General features: G+C 43.2%; 1 protein-coding gene and 1 non-coding gene across 3 annotated transcripts in view; both read left to right on the plus strand.

Annotated features, from left to right (window-relative positions):
* The window catches only part of Cpsf3 (cleavage and polyadenylation specific factor 3), a 33,685-nt gene that overhangs the window by 12,554 nt on the left and 3,626 nt on the right, over positions 1–17,505 (plus strand). For both annotated transcript variants that reach the window (XM_070015243.1, XM_070015244.1), the window contains exons 8-16: positions 797–972; positions 2,121–2,279; positions 4,275–4,421; positions 6,815–6,967; positions 8,974–9,082; positions 11,548–11,646; positions 13,398–13,492; positions 15,019–15,106; positions 17,189–17,258. In XM_070015243.1, coding sequence (XP_069871344.1) covers positions 797–972; positions 2,121–2,279; positions 4,275–4,421; positions 6,815–6,967; positions 8,974–9,082; positions 11,548–11,646; positions 13,398–13,492; positions 15,019–15,106; positions 17,189–17,258 — 1,096 coding nt within the window. The remainder of the gene's footprint in view (positions 1–796; positions 973–2,120; positions 2,280–4,274; positions 4,422–6,814; positions 6,968–8,973; positions 9,083–11,547; positions 11,647–13,397; positions 13,493–15,018; positions 15,107–17,188; positions 17,259–17,505) is intronic.
* Positions 64–133, plus strand: Trnaa-ugc (transfer RNA alanine (anticodon UGC)). The gene has a single exon. It is a non-coding gene; the product is annotated as a tRNA-Ala (tRNA).

The following is a 17,505-nucleotide window of genomic DNA, read 5'->3' on the forward strand; positions in this document are numbered from 1 at the left end:
CCAGGCCCAGAGATCAGGCCCCATGACCAACAAAATAAAATAAAGCATGAACAGTGGCTGGGAAGGTGGCTCAGTGGTAGAGCGCTTGCCTTGCATGCATGAGGCCCTGGGTTCGATTCCCCAGCATCACATAAGCAAAAAGAAAAAAAGCCGAAGTGGCACTGTGGCTCAAGTGGTAGAGCGCTAGCCTTGAGCTTAAGAGCTGAGGGACAGCACCCAGGCCCAGAGTTCAGGCCCCACGATCAGACCCCCCCCCAAAAAAAAAAACCAAAAAACCATGAACAAAATAAGTCAGGACAGAATAGGAAATGCATGTATAACCCACATGACAAGAAACTTGCCTGACCTTAAGTACACAAGATTGTCTCTTTGAGATATGGTCAGTGGTCTGTTGGTCTGTTATTCAGTAAACTGTAACTGAATCATTTGTTAAAATTTCTCCATCTTTGGTCTATGATCACAACATTTTAATTAAGTTTGTTTTTTAGATTTTGTGCTCTTTTCTGCTGGGGGGCGGGGTGGGGCAAGAGCTGAGACCAGGACTGAAACTCCGTCTGGTGCTTACTTCCAACCTGAGCCATGCCTCCAGTCCCTGCACCAGTATTTTGAAATAAGTTTAGACCTTAAGTCTAAATTTGTATAGGCCAAAATTATTTTTCTTAGCTTTTTAAAATATAATTTTGTGATAACCTCTTGGTTCCATGTGAATTTTGAAGTTATTTGTGGGTATCATTTATTGTTTGAATTACATCTAGCACGTAACTGAGCCAGGTTGTTTCTCTCACGATGGCTGTAGATGAATACTGGCAGAACCACCCTGAGCTGCACGACATCCCCATCTATTACGCATCCTCATTGGCTAAGAAGTGCATGGCTGTGTACCAGACTTACGTAAATGCCATGAATGACAAGATCCGAAAGCAGATCAACATCAATAATCCCTTTGTTTTCAAACACATCAGCAACCTGAAGGTGAGTATATGTGGGCAAAGGGAGGCTAAAGTTGGTCCTGGCACTGGTGGACTGGCTGAGTCCTCCTGTGGAGGCCAGCCTCTTCTTTGGTCAGCCATGGTATTCCTCCATGACATCAACAGGGCAGCACCTGGCATTGTATTTGTTTAAGACAGGGTCTAGCTATATAGCCCAAGCTGGCACAAGCTCTTCCTCTTTCTGCCTCAACCTCCGGAATGCTGGGATAAACAGCATTCTTTTTTTTACTTAAGCAGATTTGCCACTTACTCTGAGCCTTTACAAACTCCCAGTGTTTACAGTTGCTGTTAACTTGGCTCTCTCTTGCCATAAGAATAAAGTCTTGACAAGAAAAAGATGGTATGCTGTCTAGTCAGAATCTCAACTTCCATCCAAAGCTCATCATCTTTTTGATTAGTACTACAAATTCCAGATTTAATTTCCCATAGGTTTACTTTTCAAGAGCATTTGGTAAAATCTGATGTAATGAATATCTAAAATAATGTAAGTTGTAAATGGCATTCCAGGCCCTGAGAATAGTCCTTGGGCCTTCAGCTACATGTGGAGACTTTAGTGCTAAGTAAATTGACTGCTCTGTATCACGTCCCTCTACGGTTGCTGGCCTACAGTTTAAGTGGTCATATATAGCCTCATAGACTATTTCCATTGAAGTAGTCTTTTTTTTTTTTTTTTTTTTTTTCCTTGGATCAAGTTGTGGGGCCTGAACTTTGGGCCTGGGTGCTGTCCCTCAGCTCTTCAGTTCAAGGCTAGCGCTCTACCACTTGAGCCACAACGCCACTTCCAGCTTTTTTCTTTTTTCTTTCTTTTTTTTTTTTTTTTTTTTTTTTTTTTTTTTTTTTTTTTTTGCTTTTGTGGTGCTGAGGAATCGAACCCAGGGCCTCAGGCATACGGGGCAAGCACTCTACCACTGAGCCACCTTCCCAGTCCCTGAAGTAGTCCTTTAAAGTACTCAAGTTTTGATTTTAAAACTTGGCAATTGGACTTAAAATGTTAACTAGATTTGCCCCAGGCCCTCTCCATAATGTGGTGAACCTTCTGTATCACATTTTGTTGTTCTTTAAAAGTGAAAGATGCTTTGTCAAACCTGGTGTCCGATGGTTAACCTGCTGTACCATTCTTTGTTTTCTCAGAGCATGGACCACTTTGATGACATCGGCCCCAGTGTAGTCATGGCCTCTCCAGGCATGATGCAGAGTGGCTTGTCCCGTGAGTTGTTTGAAAGCTGGTGCACCGATAAGAGGAACGGCGTCATTATTGCAGGGTACTGTGTAGAAGGCACGCTTGCCAAGGTCAGTCTGCATCTCAGGGTGCTTGCAAAAACTGCAGCAGCCTCATCAACTTTCCACTCAAGGAGTTCCTTTAAAACACAAGTTCTGATTTTAAAAAGAGATTGAAATGGGTAGCTAAAGATGAACACTGCAGACACTGAATGACATAACTACATCTAGGAGATAAGGACATACATTGAAGTTTAAGAAGTGCTCAGCTAGCCAGGCGCCCGTAGCTCACGCCTATAATCCTAGCTACTCAGGAGGCTGAGACCTGAGGATCGAGGTTCAAAGCCAGCCTGGGCAGGAAAGTCTGTGAGACTCTTATCTCCAATAAACCACTAGAAAACTGGAAGTGACGCGGTGGCTCAAGCAGTAGAGAGCTCGCCTTGAGCTAAAGAGTGCAGGGACAGCGCCCAAGCTCAGAGTTCAGGCCCTACCACCGACCAAAAAAAAAAAAAAGGAGAAGTGCTCAGCTGGTTACAAGTAATAAAATGAACAAAAGGATAGGAGACCATTTATGTTTGTTCACACTGAATACCCTCAGCTAATGAAGAGGTTTACTGATAAAAGCTGAGTATCTCTCACCCAAAGTGCCAAGGGCTGAAAGAGTATTTTTTTTTTCCAGTTTTGTAGTTTTGGATTTTTGGAATGTTTGCGTGGGCTTTACCAGTTGAGTGTGCCTAATCTTTGTATATTCAGAAAGTGTTGTATTTTGGAGAGTTGTTTTTGTTTTTAATTTTCATTTTCAGACTAAAGGTGCTCATCTTGTGACATAGTCTTTTAAAACCCTGTAGAAGGGGCCTGACTCTGACCCATGTGTATATATTCACAGCTACTTGGGAGTCAGATCAGATTTGAGGCCAACCTGGGCAGAATGTCATGAAAAGTATGTCTCAACCAACAACTAAGTAAGGTGATAGGCACCTGTCATCCTAACACGCAGGAATCCTAAACCGGAGGATGACAGCACAGGTCAGCCAGGGCGTACAAGACCCCAAAGTAAATCAAAAGGAGCTGGAAGCATGACTCAAGTGGTTGAACGCCCTGCTTAGCACATGTGAAGCCCTGAGCTCAACCCTGACCCCCACCAAAACCAATAAATAAGTCAAGCTGTAGACTGCCTGTCATTGTATTGGTGTAAAATGTCTGTTCTTAGCTTCTAGGGAAGAAGATGTAGAAAATAATGGAAACTTATTGACAAAGATGTATGAATATCTAAGCATTGGAAACTTAAGAGACTGTATGAACATCTCGTTCTCATAGTCTTATTGTTAACATCTATTTTATATTGAAAAACAAGGTGATTTCTCACTTTGCCCATTTGCAATTAGAGAGAATATTGGTCGTGTGTTTAAAGTGGATTTCCATTATGTAGAAATTCTGATATCTGGAAAGTGCTTTTCTAGCCTAGGAAAAGAGCTGGGATTGCATGTTTGCCTTCTAAGTATGTGTTCTAGTTTTCACTTCTAAATATACTGAGTTTTAGTTAATTTTCTTATTCTCCTGAATAAAGTTTTCTTATCATGAAAATGAGTATTTGGAACTTCGTAAGTCAATGATATTGGACTGATTTTTGTGCTAAAGCTTATGGTGGAGCTTAACATATGAGTGGAAGGCTGCATGACAAAACTGAAAATGTGGGCTGGAATGTGGCTTAGTGGTAGAGTGCTTGCCTAGCATGCATCAAGCCCTGGGTTTGATTCCTCACTACCACATACACAGAAAAAGCCAGAAGTTACTGGGTGCTAGTGGCGCATACCTGTAATCCTACCTGCTCAGGATTTCCTGAGGCAGGAAAGTCTATAAGACTGTTATCTCCAATTAACCACCAGAAAACCAGAAGTGGCACTGTGGCTCAAGTGGTAGAGCACTAACCTTGAGCTGAAGAGCTCAGTTACAGTGCCCAGGACCAGAGTTCAAGCCCCACAACTGACAAAAAAAAACAAAACCAAAACACTGAAAATGTGCCTGTTCTAATTGGACAGTCTGTTTTCTTATATTTGTTTTTAACAGCATATCATGTCTGAGCCTGAAGAAATCACTACCATGTCTGGACAGAAGTTGCCGCTGAAAATGTCGGTTGATTACATTTCTTTCTCTGCTCATACAGATTACCAGCAAACCAGTGAATTTATTCGTGCTTTGAAACCGCCTCATGTGGTTAGTATGAATTTGGTCTATTGTGAGCGTTTAGTGAATATTAGGGAGGAAGAAGCATACTCCCAGGCCCCAGGCCCAGCAGCCCTCTGCCAACAGGGCATTTGCACTGCACTTGCTCTGACCTTCGCCCCCACCTCCACCCCTGGTGTTAGGCAAGCTGCATTCTCACTTCGTTCACTTTTTTGTGACCCTTCCTCAGGTCCCTGTTTCAGCTCCTGTTCATTCTGTTTGCTGCAGCCTGCCCAGCAATCTAAGAGCCAGGCTTGGGATGCAGCAGCTTGTTTGAACTCTGCTCATTCCTTTACCTTCTGTGTTATCCTGAGCAAGCTAGTTAGCCTTTGTGTACCTCATTATAGATAGGGATGGTAATGCCACACAAGGCCATTGGGACAATGGAATGAGAGCGTGTGCCTAAAGCACTTACTAGGATAACTGGTTAATAATGTGTGAAACAGACAAAGCAAGAGTAAAAGCCTTAATAGTAAAATAGATAGAACACATTTGTACATAAAGCTCCTTATTAGTATGATTAACCTGTCTCTTTAAGCTTCGAGTAATAAAAGTAATAGTTATATACTTAGATGGAGTTAGCAAGAAGAAGGAACTGAAAATAATGTGTGCTTTTAATTAGAAGAATACTATGGGACTGAGGTCTGTAGAAAATAGATAAAATTCCCTTTTGACATGAAAAAAAGTAGTTTAGAGGAAATGGCTTTCTGTTAGTTGCTTTGAGTTGTTGCTATAAAATGTTTTTATTGAAAATCTATATAACATACAACATGCATTTTAAAGTCTCTAATCCAGTGGCATCAGGCCATTGTGCAACCGGAACTTTCCATTGCCCCAAACAGACTACCCAGTCACTCCCTGTTCCCTTCTCTCAGCCCTCAGTTACCTCTAACGCACTTCCTATCTCTGAGAGTTTGCCTGACCTAGGTAGTTATGAAGGAGAAGTGTATACCACTCTGGTGCTTTCCAGGTTCATCTGTGTTCGAGGTGTGTCAGAACTGCATGCCCTATGCTAGGTGATACTCCATCATCTGTACGTGTTCCATGTTTTATCTGATTTATCTGTCCATTGATGCATACTTAGTTATATCACTTTTGGCTTTGACATTCATTTCTCTGATGAGGTGAGCATCACCTTGTGTGCTCGTCTATAGTCTAGGTAATATCTAGTGTGAAGGTCCTCAGAGGACTGAGCAGCGGCGTTAGTGGTCAAGTTCATTGATGGACATATCACTTACATGTCACATGTATGTGTGGAATGCAGAGGACTCCACGATTTCTGGTGTACATGGCTGTGGCCATTCTCAGGTCATCAGCTGGGAAGAGATCTGTCCTCTGCCTTTCTCTGTTGTTCCAGTTCATCTTTAAATCCCTGAATTGAACTTGTTGCTGTCTTCCTCCAATAACCAGTGGCAAAAGTGTAACTATGTAGTAATTCTTACGCACTAGCAGTGGTAGTTAATAGCCAGCATTTATTTAGCGACTATTGGCATTTGCCAGGCACTCCACTAGCGATTCACATGAGGTAACTAGTGTAATTGTAACAGGCGCCTGAGGGGCCAGAGGCCTTAGCCGGCAGCACACGGCAGTGCCAGGACTCAGTGTTCGCCTGTAGGTAACACGGTGGCAAGCCTCCACCCAGGAATGTCTCAGCAGCCACAGTTCACCAGCCAGACAGGAGCCATCTGCCAGTGGGCTAGAAGCTAGGAAAACAGAGGTTACAAAAGTGGGTACAAGCCAACGTTGTTGTACATGTCTGTAATTCCAGCACTAAGGAGGCTGAGGCAGGAGGACTGAGGTATGAGGCTAGCCTGGACGGCACAGTGAGACTCAGCTCAAAAAAAAACTACAGCCCAAAAAAGAAAAAACAACAACAACTGAAAAGCTAGTGCCCTCTGACATTTCACTTGGTCCTGAAACCTTGTATTTCCTTTGCTTTAATAAACAGATGAACCTCTCAGAAGCTACTTTTTTCCCTTCGTGAAGCCTTTTATGCTGTGCATTAAGAAATGTAGGGAAAACTGGATACTTTCTGAGAGAGCAGGAGTAGCTAAGAACCATTGTATGTGAAGTTGCAGGGAAGGCAGAGGTCAACCTGGCCAAGCCCTTTACCATGGTGGACACAGAAGCCTCCCAACAGAAGTGACACTGAGAAGAAGGTTCTTTATACAAAACCGGTGCCCCTGAGGATCTTTGTACAAAACAGATGCACCTCAGCCTCTTCCCAAGCAGAGCGAAGAGGTGTGTGCAAGTCTGGCTGAAGGCCCTTAAAATTAGTAGTGTACTTCTTCGAGTCTTTCTCATAAATTTAATGCAGTTAAAGATCATTATTTTTCTGAATGAAAGGTATTTCTTGCTACTCTTTGAAATTTTGTCCTGTGTAGATTTTAGTCCATGGGGAACAGAACGAAATGGCCAGACTGAAAGCAGCACTGATTCGAGAATATGAAGATAACGACGAGGTTCACATAGAGGTTCACAACCCTCGGAACACAGAGGCAGTGACCTTAAACTTCAGAGGGGAAAAGCTGGCCAAGGTAAAAGGTGACGTCGCCTCATGCTAGCCATGTTTTCTTTGCGGGGAGGTATTCTCTGTAAAAAAGATAGAGTTTCGGAAGGTTGAGGCAGGAAGATCCATGAGTTCCAGGCTGGGTTATATGCAAGACCCTCTCTCCAAAGGAGGGGAGAAAGAAAACAGATCTTTAATCAAATCTCAAGGAAGTGCTTGCTTCTGTTTACATAGGATGCTACAAAGACCTAAGCCTGGTGCCTCTTTCGCTTCTTTTGCTGTACTGTCACTTCTCCAGGTGGGAAAGTTTTAGATAGATTAGTTCTTAGTGAACTTGAGTCCTAGAACTCTTTAATCAACACTCCACATTTCCTCCCCACCTTCTGAGGGTCAACAGATGTGCATTACTATTCCACTGTAGCCAGTGGGAAGCTGTGCTCATCTCTTATAAGAGTCTAAAGATAGGCCATATCTCTAAATGTGTGCGCTTGGTCTGGCTATGATAGAACACAGAAAGATTGTCTTAAGAAATAATCAGTTTTTATGGTAAAATATAACACAAAATTCAAAACTGAAAAATAAAACTGAAATAGTTAAACACCTGATCTAGGCTTTTAGAATGGTGGAAACACTTTTTATTTTCTGGGTTTTCATTCAGATTTTTTATTTTTATCTTCAAATAGTTGTACAGATTTCAGTGAAAAATTTTTGTAAGTTATTTCTAAGGCAAACTTTTACACAATTTATCTGAAATTTTAAATATCAGGCATCTGTTGAGTTTATAAATGCATCCCACGACAGAGACGAAGCCACTGCTGGGTGGGTAGCCTTTCTTACAGTTGAGATGAGGGAAAACAAACAAAAACCTTGGCAGTGAGGCTTGGCTGCCTGGGAAAGCAGCTGGTTGTGGCCACACCTGAGTCCTCACTGCTCACCGAGCCTCCCAGGGCTTGGTGTTGTGCCTGGAAAAGAATACGCTCAGTAGGAAATCCCTCACACTCCGCTGGTGGAGCTGCAGGGGCAGGGCATGTAGTTCCACTTTAGGAGAAACCACCTTGACCAGGCAGGAAGCTGAGCTTAATAATGATTGCTAGGTTGTTCTCTAGGAATTTTAGTTACTTAAAAGCACATGCAGACAGAGGGTGTAGCTCAGCAATAGAGTGCTTGCCTGGCATACCTTAGAGTTCATCCCTGGTCCTACAAGGAGTTTAAAATTGGTGGTTCATACCTGTAATCCTGTAGCTACTCAGGAAGCTGAGATCTGAGGATCACGGTTCAAAGCCAGCCCGGGCAGGAAACTCCATGAGACTCTTATCTCCAATAAACCACCAGAAAACCGGAAGTGGCGCTACGGCTCAATTGATAGAGCACTAGCCTTGAGCTGAGGCGCTCAGGGACAGCGCCCAGACCCAGAGTTCAAGCCCCACAACTGACCAAAAAAAAAAAAAATTGGGGGTAGCAGGGAAGGGAGGAGGTAGAGAGCGTGAATTGGTTCAAGGTACACCCTGCATGCATGGAAATATCATAGTGAAGCACCCACATGTTACAGATATAGATGAACTCAAAAGTTTTTAGAAATTGAAAGGAGAAGCATTAGCTTTATCTCCCCCTCTGGTAAGTCGCTGCCAGTTCTCAGAGCAAAGCCTCTTTCCAGAGAAGCGCGTGCAGCTGCAGCACGTGAAGTAGAGCAGTCTCCACTGGTGCTTGTTAGGACAGGGCTGCGTGCCATAGGTGTGTGTCCTTGCTCCGTTAATGCTACAGTCTTCATCCTATGGCTCCATGGATTGGTGGTTGGACTAAGGAACCTTTAAGAACTGTAGGCTTCATGCCTGTAAGGGTGTAGAATCTGAGCGGTTGTTGCTGCGGTCTGATGCCCCCTCTGCTTAACACCTGCTTTCAGACTACTTTCTTCATCATGAGCTCAGCACACTCCCCCTTGTGTCAGGAATGGCACTTCCTCTGGGGTGCCTGGATTTTTCTGTCTTTCATACGTTGTTTTTTCCTCAATTGCACTGTTTTTGTTTGTTGTTTTAGGTCATGGGCTTTTTAGCAGACAAAAAACCAGAACAAGGCCAGCGAGTCTCAGGAATACTTGTTAAAAGAAACTTTAACTATCACATACTTTCTCCTTGTGACCTGTCCAGTAAGTATACTATTCAATATCAAATAGAATTTGATCTCATCATTGAAAGAAAATCTATGAAAAGTTTCCTTAATCTACTGGTCAGATTTTAAGTAACAACCCAGTAGTATCATGAGTATAGATGGCAGTAATCTAAATAGCTTTGTAGAAGAAGAAATCTTCCCAAACTACTGAATCGCTTAACTTATTAGTGAACTTGCTCTATTTTTTTTTTTTTCCCAGTTCTGGGGCTTGAACCCAGTGCCTGCCGGCTGTCCCTTCGCTGTTTTCCTCTAGGCAGGCACGCTACCGCTTGAGCCCTAGCTCCACTTCCAGCTTTTTGCTGGGTGATTGAAGATAAGATTCGCATGGACTGTCTTGTCCAGGCTGGCTTCAAACTGATGCCTAGCTCTCAGCCTCCTGTGTAGCTAGGAGCACAGGCATGAGCCGCCAGCCGACACCAGGCCATCGCTGGTCTTTTGACACCTCTAAGTTCACCTCTAAAACTGGCAGACCACTCCTGCTGTCCTTGTAGCTACCTATTTTCCACTCTGTGTTAGAGTATATAGGCTCTTCTTTCTGGACTATGTTTGGCGCCTCCCAGGGGAGCATTTTTACTTTGTTTTGTTTGTTGTAGGGGTGGTGGAACCCAGGCCTTCGTGCAAACCAAGCCAGCCCTCTACCACTGCACTACACCTCCAGCCCTCTACCACTGCACTACACCTCCAGCCCTCTACCACTGCACTACACCTCCAGCACTCTACCACTGCACTACACCTCCAGCACTCTACCACTGCACTACACCTCCAGCACTCTACCACTGCACTACACCTCCAGCCCTCTACCACTGCACTACACCTCCAGCACTCTACCACTGCACTACACCTCCAGCACTCTACCACTGCACTACACCTCCAGCACTCTACCACTGCACTACACCTCCAGCACTCTACCACTGCACTACACCTCCAGCACTCTACCACTGCACTACAGCTCCAGCCCTCTACCACTGCACTACAGCTCCAGCCCTCTACCACTACACTACATCTCCAGCACTCTACCACTGCACTACACCTCCAGCCCTTTCTAATTATTTTGATAAAGGGTTTCACTGTGTAGCGCATGTTAGCCTTGAACTTGTTTGTTGAACAAGTTCAGTGAACATTTGATTTGTTTAATTACCTATACATTTATTAATTTGATATTGGTGTTGGGGCTTTGTGTGAGCAAAGCCTGTACTTTACCCCCAGAGCTATACCCCAGTCCTAATGGCTTGTAGTTTTTGTCACTTGTTGGGCCTGTTTATTCTTCACCATTCCAAAAGAATAACCAGGAATAGGGAACAAAATCTTTATGTTTTAAATGGGGGAAAATTAGGAGTGGAGTCAGGTTCAAGTGGTAAAGCACCTGCCCAGCAAGCACAAGAGTCTGAAGTCAAACCCTAGCCTTGCAAAAATAAAAGGGGGGGGGGGATTAATTAAGGCCTAATTTTAGCATTGCATCAGAACTTCCTTGCAAATAAGAATCACCAACCATAAACCAGACTGTAATCTATATGGAAAAAAGTAAAAATATGGCAAAACTAAAATGGATTACATTTAAGTTTGTAAGTTGCTTTTCCCCAAAGTGTATAAGCATTTCCATGTGAGTTTTGTCTGTGTATATTTAAGCCATCAATAAATACTTTTCCACAGTACAATCTTCTAATAAATATTGCACTTAATTTTACTTATATTTGCTAATAAATTATAAATGTTTTATGAAGAAATCAGAAATAGCAGTGGAGCTTAGGTATTTATCTGTGATATATGCCAACTGTCAGCTTGTAGACTCTGAGTGTATACCTTGCTCCTTATTGGGCAGGTAGAGGGCTCTGACTCTTAGGCTGGGCTCTGGGCTAGAATTTGGAGCACCAGGAGCTACCAACACACAGTGCTGGCCTGGACTTGTCCGTGTCCTGAGGGCAGTGCTGGCCACAGCACAGCTTGGTGCTCTGTAGCGATACCCAGCACTCATGTAAGGAGAAGCTGGGAGGAGAGGTGGGAAGGCCGCCAGTCAGCTTGGGCTAGTGCTGGAACCGAGAAGCAGGAAAGAATGCTGCCTCTGCCTGGCACCAGTGGCTCACTGTTATCCTAGCTACTCAGGAGGCTGAGATCTGAGGATCATGGTTCAAAGCCAGCCCGGGCAGGAAAAGTCCATGAGACTCTTATCTCCAATAAACCACTCAGAAAGCTGGAAGTGGCGCTGTGGCTCAAGTGGTAGAGCTCTAGTCTTGAGCTGAAGAGCTCAGGGACAACACCCAGGCCCAGAGTTCAAGCCCCACGACCGAACAAAAAGAAAAAAGGAAAAAAAGAATACTGCCTCCAAAAACCTGAGTGTTGAGATGCTCCTTCCTCAGCCTACCAAAAGCCAGGATTACAGGTGTGGGCCACCAGGCCCAGATGGTATTTTCCCTCAAAGTATATTTGTTCTGATTTTTTTTCCAGATTATACTGACCTGGCCATGAGTACTGTGAAACAGACGCAAGCCATTCCGTATACCGGGCCTTTTAATCTGCTTTATTACCAGCTACAGAAATTGACAGGCATGTCTGCTTACTTATAATCATTCTTTCTCTCTTCCTCTGTCTCTCAGGTCTCACTCTGTAGAGACTGCTTTAAACTTGTGATCCTCTTGTCTCGGCTTCAGAAGTGTTGAGAGTGTAGGTGTACATCATCATGTACTTTGCCTTCCCTTTTTTATTTCTATGAGTAGATATTGTTTAATTTTGTAATTGTCTCCAGATTTTATTTGCACTTTACATCTTATTATCATCTTTAGGTGAAGTTTTTAAAAAATATGCTCATAGATTATTTATCTATTTATCTATTTATTTTTGGTCGGTCGTGGGACTTGAACTCTGGGCCTGGGCACTGTCCCTGAGCTCTTTAGCTCAAGGCTAGCATTCTATTACTTGAGCCACAGTGCCTCTTCTGGTTTTCTGGTAGTTAATTGGAGATGAGTCTCACAGACTTTCCTGCCTGGGCTGTCTTTCAACCACGATCCTCAGATGTCAGCCTCCTGAGTAGCTAGGATTATAGATGTGAGCCACTGGTGCCTGGCTCATAGATTTTTTTTTTAATTCCAAAATATCTCTTACCTTTAATCTACTTAGTCAGGAAAACATTAGTAGTCTTTGCTACTTGAGTCTAAAATCTGTTTTAATTGAATGTGCCTGACATTTTTAGCTGTTATTTTCTTTGTCCATTGGAAATGGTTTTTCTGATTCCATTAGCACCTGTCTATACAACAGGTTTTGTAAGAGCTTCTGGCCATTGGCCAAAGGCCAGGAAGAGAATGAACTTATTCATTATTCAATCTGTTCTCACCATTTTGTGTGAAAGGATTTGTATATTCAACATGAATAGTGGCAGGGCCTAAAAAATGTGGTATGTTCCTAATAACAACAGGTCAGATTATAATGCTTCCTGCTTATGGTGTTCTTTATTTATTATTCATGCAGTAAAGCAAGGGCATGACACAAACAGTAGACTGAAGATGTATTTTCCTGTCACATTGGTAGTACAATCATGGGTCACATACAGGAGTTAGTGAAATATGTCAATAATGATCCTTGATTATTGAGTGGATACCAGGAAGACCAGTGAACTCTGCTCTTCAATAGTAGATCTTCCTGGTCAATGCTAGAACCCAGAGATAGCAATCACTGTGAAAACAGTTGAAACCTTATTTATACTAGATGCTAGTGGAAGGTCAGATCTCTTGTGTCAGTATAGGTGTTTGAATATCTCTTAAGTGTGCTACTGATAGAATTGTGTGTGTGTGTGTGTGTGTGTGTGTGTGTGTGTGCGTGTGTGTGTGCGCGCGCGCGCGCATGTCCATGCACACGTGTGCGCACTGGTTCTAGAACTTGAACTCAGGGCCTGGGCACTCTCTCTGAACTTCTTTTGCTCAAGGCTAGTGCTCTATCACTTGAGCCACAGTTCTACTTCTGGCTTTTTGGTAGTTTATTGGAGATAAGTCTCACAAAGTTTCCTGCGCAGGCTGGCTTCAAACTACAGTCTTCACATCAGCCTCCTGAGTATGATAGAATCTTTAATGTCCAAAGTAAATCCTACTCAGTAAATCCTACCTAGTGATAGGAACTTTTACAATTAATGTGTTGGGATCATTTAGTATAAGCAACGAACATAAAACTTAGCTGTTTGATTATATAAAAGTGAGTTTTTATTGTTTCTATTATGTAGCAGGTTAATATCAGCTCTCTATAAACAAATGTCTCTAGAAGTTTATAAGATGGTTATGTAAATCTTAAAATCATGTTGTTTGTTTCAGGTGATGTAGAAGAGTTAGAAATTCAAGAAAAGCCTGCTCTGAAAGTGTTCAAAAATATTACTGTGGTTCAGGAGCCGGGCATGGTGGTCCTGGAGGTGAGGGGGGTGGGGGGGTGTTTCTAAGCCAGGAGCGCGCACTCCAAAGAGTGGAAGATACATAACCCTCGGAAGATATCTGTCTGTCTTTCCTTCTCAAGATGAATTTATATAATCCCGCTGTGCATTTCCTATGTAGTTCTTAGAGCAAAGAAACTATTCGTGAATTGTGGCTCCATTTTAGTTTGCGTAATAAGGTAAGTTATAGAAGTCTCCACGGATGTGGCCAGTTCAGGGTATCTCCTATTATATGGGAAAGCCCTAAAATTCTGAATGTAAAATTTAATTCTGTTAAATATAAAACCACATAAACTTCATAGAGTGTTCCTTACAAGAGTGTTAGTTTGAAAATTCAAACAATAAAGTGACTCAACTCCCAAAAGGTTAGAAAGTCTTGATTTAGGTAAAACCAAAGATGCAAAAGCACTGGGTGGTGAGCATATTGCAGTGCCTGGCCCCTCCCAGCCGCTGGTATGTAAGCACGCGTATTTGCTACCTCTCACCACACTACCTGTGCCATGAAGTTTGGCTCTCTCAGGCTGGTATCTGCTGAGTTTGGAGGACTTTGAAAGTCAGTGCTGGTCCTGAGTGCTGGGAGCAGCTGGTCGGCGTCAGTGTGGTGTGTGTGTGAACTTCCCAGGCATATGACCAGCTGCTTTGTAAATAAAAAATCATCTGCCATTGCCAGTTCCACTACAGTTCTATACGTAAGCCTAAATTTGAATCAGGGCTGAAACTAAAGGAAACGTGAAGTCACACACAGTAGTGGGTAAAAGGTCAATGTCAGATAAAGAGGATATATTAAGAGACATATTACTCTTGTTACTAAGTACGGATCTGTTTTTGTTTTTGGAGTTGCTGTGTCAAGGGAGCTCTCAGGGCAGGTTTGTCAGGGTTTCCCAGAGCGCATTCCAGTGCTCTCTGGAGAGTGACATGGATAGGGAAGGCCGTGTTCCTGAAGTCACTTCCCTGGTCCACCTGAACCTAGACCTTGTCTGGAGCCCTGAGCACCTGAAAGGTAATGAGGGGATCTGAGGCTTCACCTGACAAACCAGAACATGTAAGAGTTACCTACCGTCTGGCTTGTGGGTGTAGCATGGTGCCCGAGCTTGTGCCTAGCCTGGGCTCAGCCCCGTGTTCCATCCCAGCACTGATATATCTGCGTACATATTTATCACCTTCTTACCACGCCGCCCGTGCTACTGATAGCAAGTAATTAGGAATTGGAGTTTGAGGCTAGCTGTCTTACACGTGTTAACTGAGTCAATTTTCTGTTTTCTAAAACAAAGTCAACAGTCCTATTTGTTATGAGAATTAAGAGACAGCAAGTGTTAATGAGTTCAGCTTTCCTGATTAAATGAGTCCAGCATTGCTCCTTCTAGTGAGCAGGTCATCAATTTCAGTGAGAGTGGTAGACAGACAGATACAGCATCTGTCTGTCCATCTGTAGTGCCATGGCTGGACGGGTAGAGTGCAACCTGTGTTAGATCTCAGCTCTGCCTTCCTAACTCTGCTTTGCTTTCCAGTGGCTGGCAAACCCTTCCAATGACATGTACGCGGACACCGTGACAACCGTGATTCTGGAAGTTCAGTCAAATCCGAAAATACGGAAAGGTGCAGAATACTCCATTTGTATTCATTGGTTCTTCCATTTTCCCCCTGTTTCTGTAAGCTGAACAGCAGCAGTTCTAAAGCAGAACATGAAATCTCCCGAGTCTTTAAATTGCTGTATGCTCGTTCATACAGCTGCCCTGCCTGCCCTTGGTCCTTTACTCTAAGCCTGCACTTCTTTCTGCCTACCATGTATGTTTCTGGTAGGCAACAAATGGTCAAACCAATTTTTTTTAAAACAATTCAGCCAGTCTGTCTTTTTTTTTTTGTCATGGGCTTGAACTCTGGACCTGCGCACTGTCCCTGTGCTCTTCAGCTCAAGGTGTGTGCTCTACCATTTGAGCCACAGCGCCACTTCCAGTTTTCTGGTGGTTAACTGGAGATAGTCTCACAGACTTTACTGCCCAGGTTGGCTTTGATCCATGATCCTCAGAACAGCCTCCTGAGTAGGATTACAGGCATGAGCCACCAGCGCCCAGCTTCAAGTCTGTATCTTTTGATTTGAGACCATTAACATTTAGAGTTACTATTAGATGGTATATAAGTATTCCTTGCCATTTTGTTGGTTCTGTGATTCTTGATTCTTCCTTACTTCCCATTTTCATGATTGCATTTCTATCCCTGTCCTGGGGTAAAATTTCTTTAAGGGTCTTCTGCAGCACTGGGCGGGTATTTAGTGACATGCCAGGGCACCATTAAACTCCAGATTGAGAACCGGTACAGCCAGGCTCGGTGGCTCATACAAGCCTTGAGCACAAAGCCCAGCAATAGCACCCAAGCTCTGAGTTCAATAAAAACCCTCTGTTAAGGATGTCTTATCTTGCTGGATTGTGTAGTTTTGTAGTTCTAGATGGAAAACTAAAATAATTCAACAGACAAGTGAGTCTGAACATTCTTAATGACTCTGAGGTTGCTGACCACGGGTAGAATACTTCCTAGATGTATGAAAAGGAGTTTAATCCCCAGAAAAATAATATTTTTCATTAATATAATCATAGGCATTTTTTTTGTTTTTGTTTTCTGGTTGTTGTTGTTGTTGTTTTCTTTTTCCAGTCCTGGGGCATGAACTCAGGGCCTTGGCACTGTCCCTGAATTGCTTTTACTCAAGGCTAGCACTCTACCACTTGAGCCACAGCACCACTTCTGGCTTTTTCTGTGTATATGGTACTGAGGAATCGAACCCAAGGCTTTATGCATGCAAGGCAAGCACTCTACCACTGAGCCACATTCCCGGCCTCCCCCGCTTTTTTTTTATTAATATAAATTAATTGTACAAAGAGTTTTAAGGTGACATTTGCATATATTAATGTAATATACTTTGATCACCTCTTTGTTCACCCTCTTTGTTTATTTAAAGAGTTTTTGGTGCATTTCATTGTGCTGTTTTCATGTGTATGTACTATTTACCATGTTACCCTCTCCTTTCCCCACCCCCTCATCTGCAGGTTCTCCCAGCATACACCTTTCACAGTCATGGCATATTAGAGATAGTAGAATGTTAAATTTACTTCACATTTTAGATAGAACAAGAGATTTCAGAACCTTGCAGCTTAAGATGTGTCTTCAGAACTCCTATGGTTGCAGTTTTGCTCATAAATGTGAAATTTGAGAGGCTTTGGAAATACAGTTCATTTTAAATGTCTTTTTATGGTTCCCTAATAACATAAAGTGGTGGAAATACCTGTTTGCCTTGGCGAGCTCATGATACAAAATATTTACTTGGCACTTTGAGTATTCCATGGTTAATATTCACTTATCAAATAGTAGCCTTGTGGCTGGGTGCCAGTGGCTCACATCTATAATCCTAGCTACTCAGAAGGCTGAGATCTGAGGATCGCAGTTTGAAACCAGCCTGGGCAGAAAAGTCCCTGTGAGACTCTTTATCTCCAGTTAACCACTCAAAAACTGGAAGTAGAGCTGTGACTCAGAGTTAGCATGTAACTTTGAGCAAAAAGAGCTAGGGACAGTACCCATGCCCCAAGTTCAAGCCCCACAACAAACAAGCAAAAAGTACTTTGCTTTAAGGCTTGATTTGGGACTTAGGTAAATAGGCGTTTAGAGATTGAACTCTCACTATCTCTCCAGGTGCCGTGCAGAAAGTTTCTAAGAAGCTAGAGATGCACGTTTACAGCAAGAGGCTGGAGATCATGCTCCAGTAAGTGCCTCCTCTCCTTGTCTAGCCCTGTGGGAAGGATGGGCGGGAGGAACACACTGCTGTGGCTCGCACCAGGCATCCTTGCTGCTCTGAGTCATGAAAGCCAGCAGTTTGTTCTGCTGTGTCCAGCTTGGCACTCTGGATGGTTCCAAGTATGCGTGTGCCCTGCCTGGTTGTCTTGATCTCCAGAGACCAGTGTCCTGGCTGTTTCTGAGATTGGCACAGCTGAAGCCAGTGTGCAAGAAGA

Source organism: Dipodomys merriami, unplaced genomic scaffold (assembly GCF_024711535.1).
Source record: "Dipodomys merriami isolate MVZ:Mamm:240054 unplaced genomic scaffold, mDipMer1.0.p SCAF_110, whole genome shotgun sequence".
Classification (NCBI taxonomy): Eukaryota; Metazoa; Chordata; class Mammalia; order Rodentia; family Heteromyidae; genus Dipodomys; species Dipodomys merriami.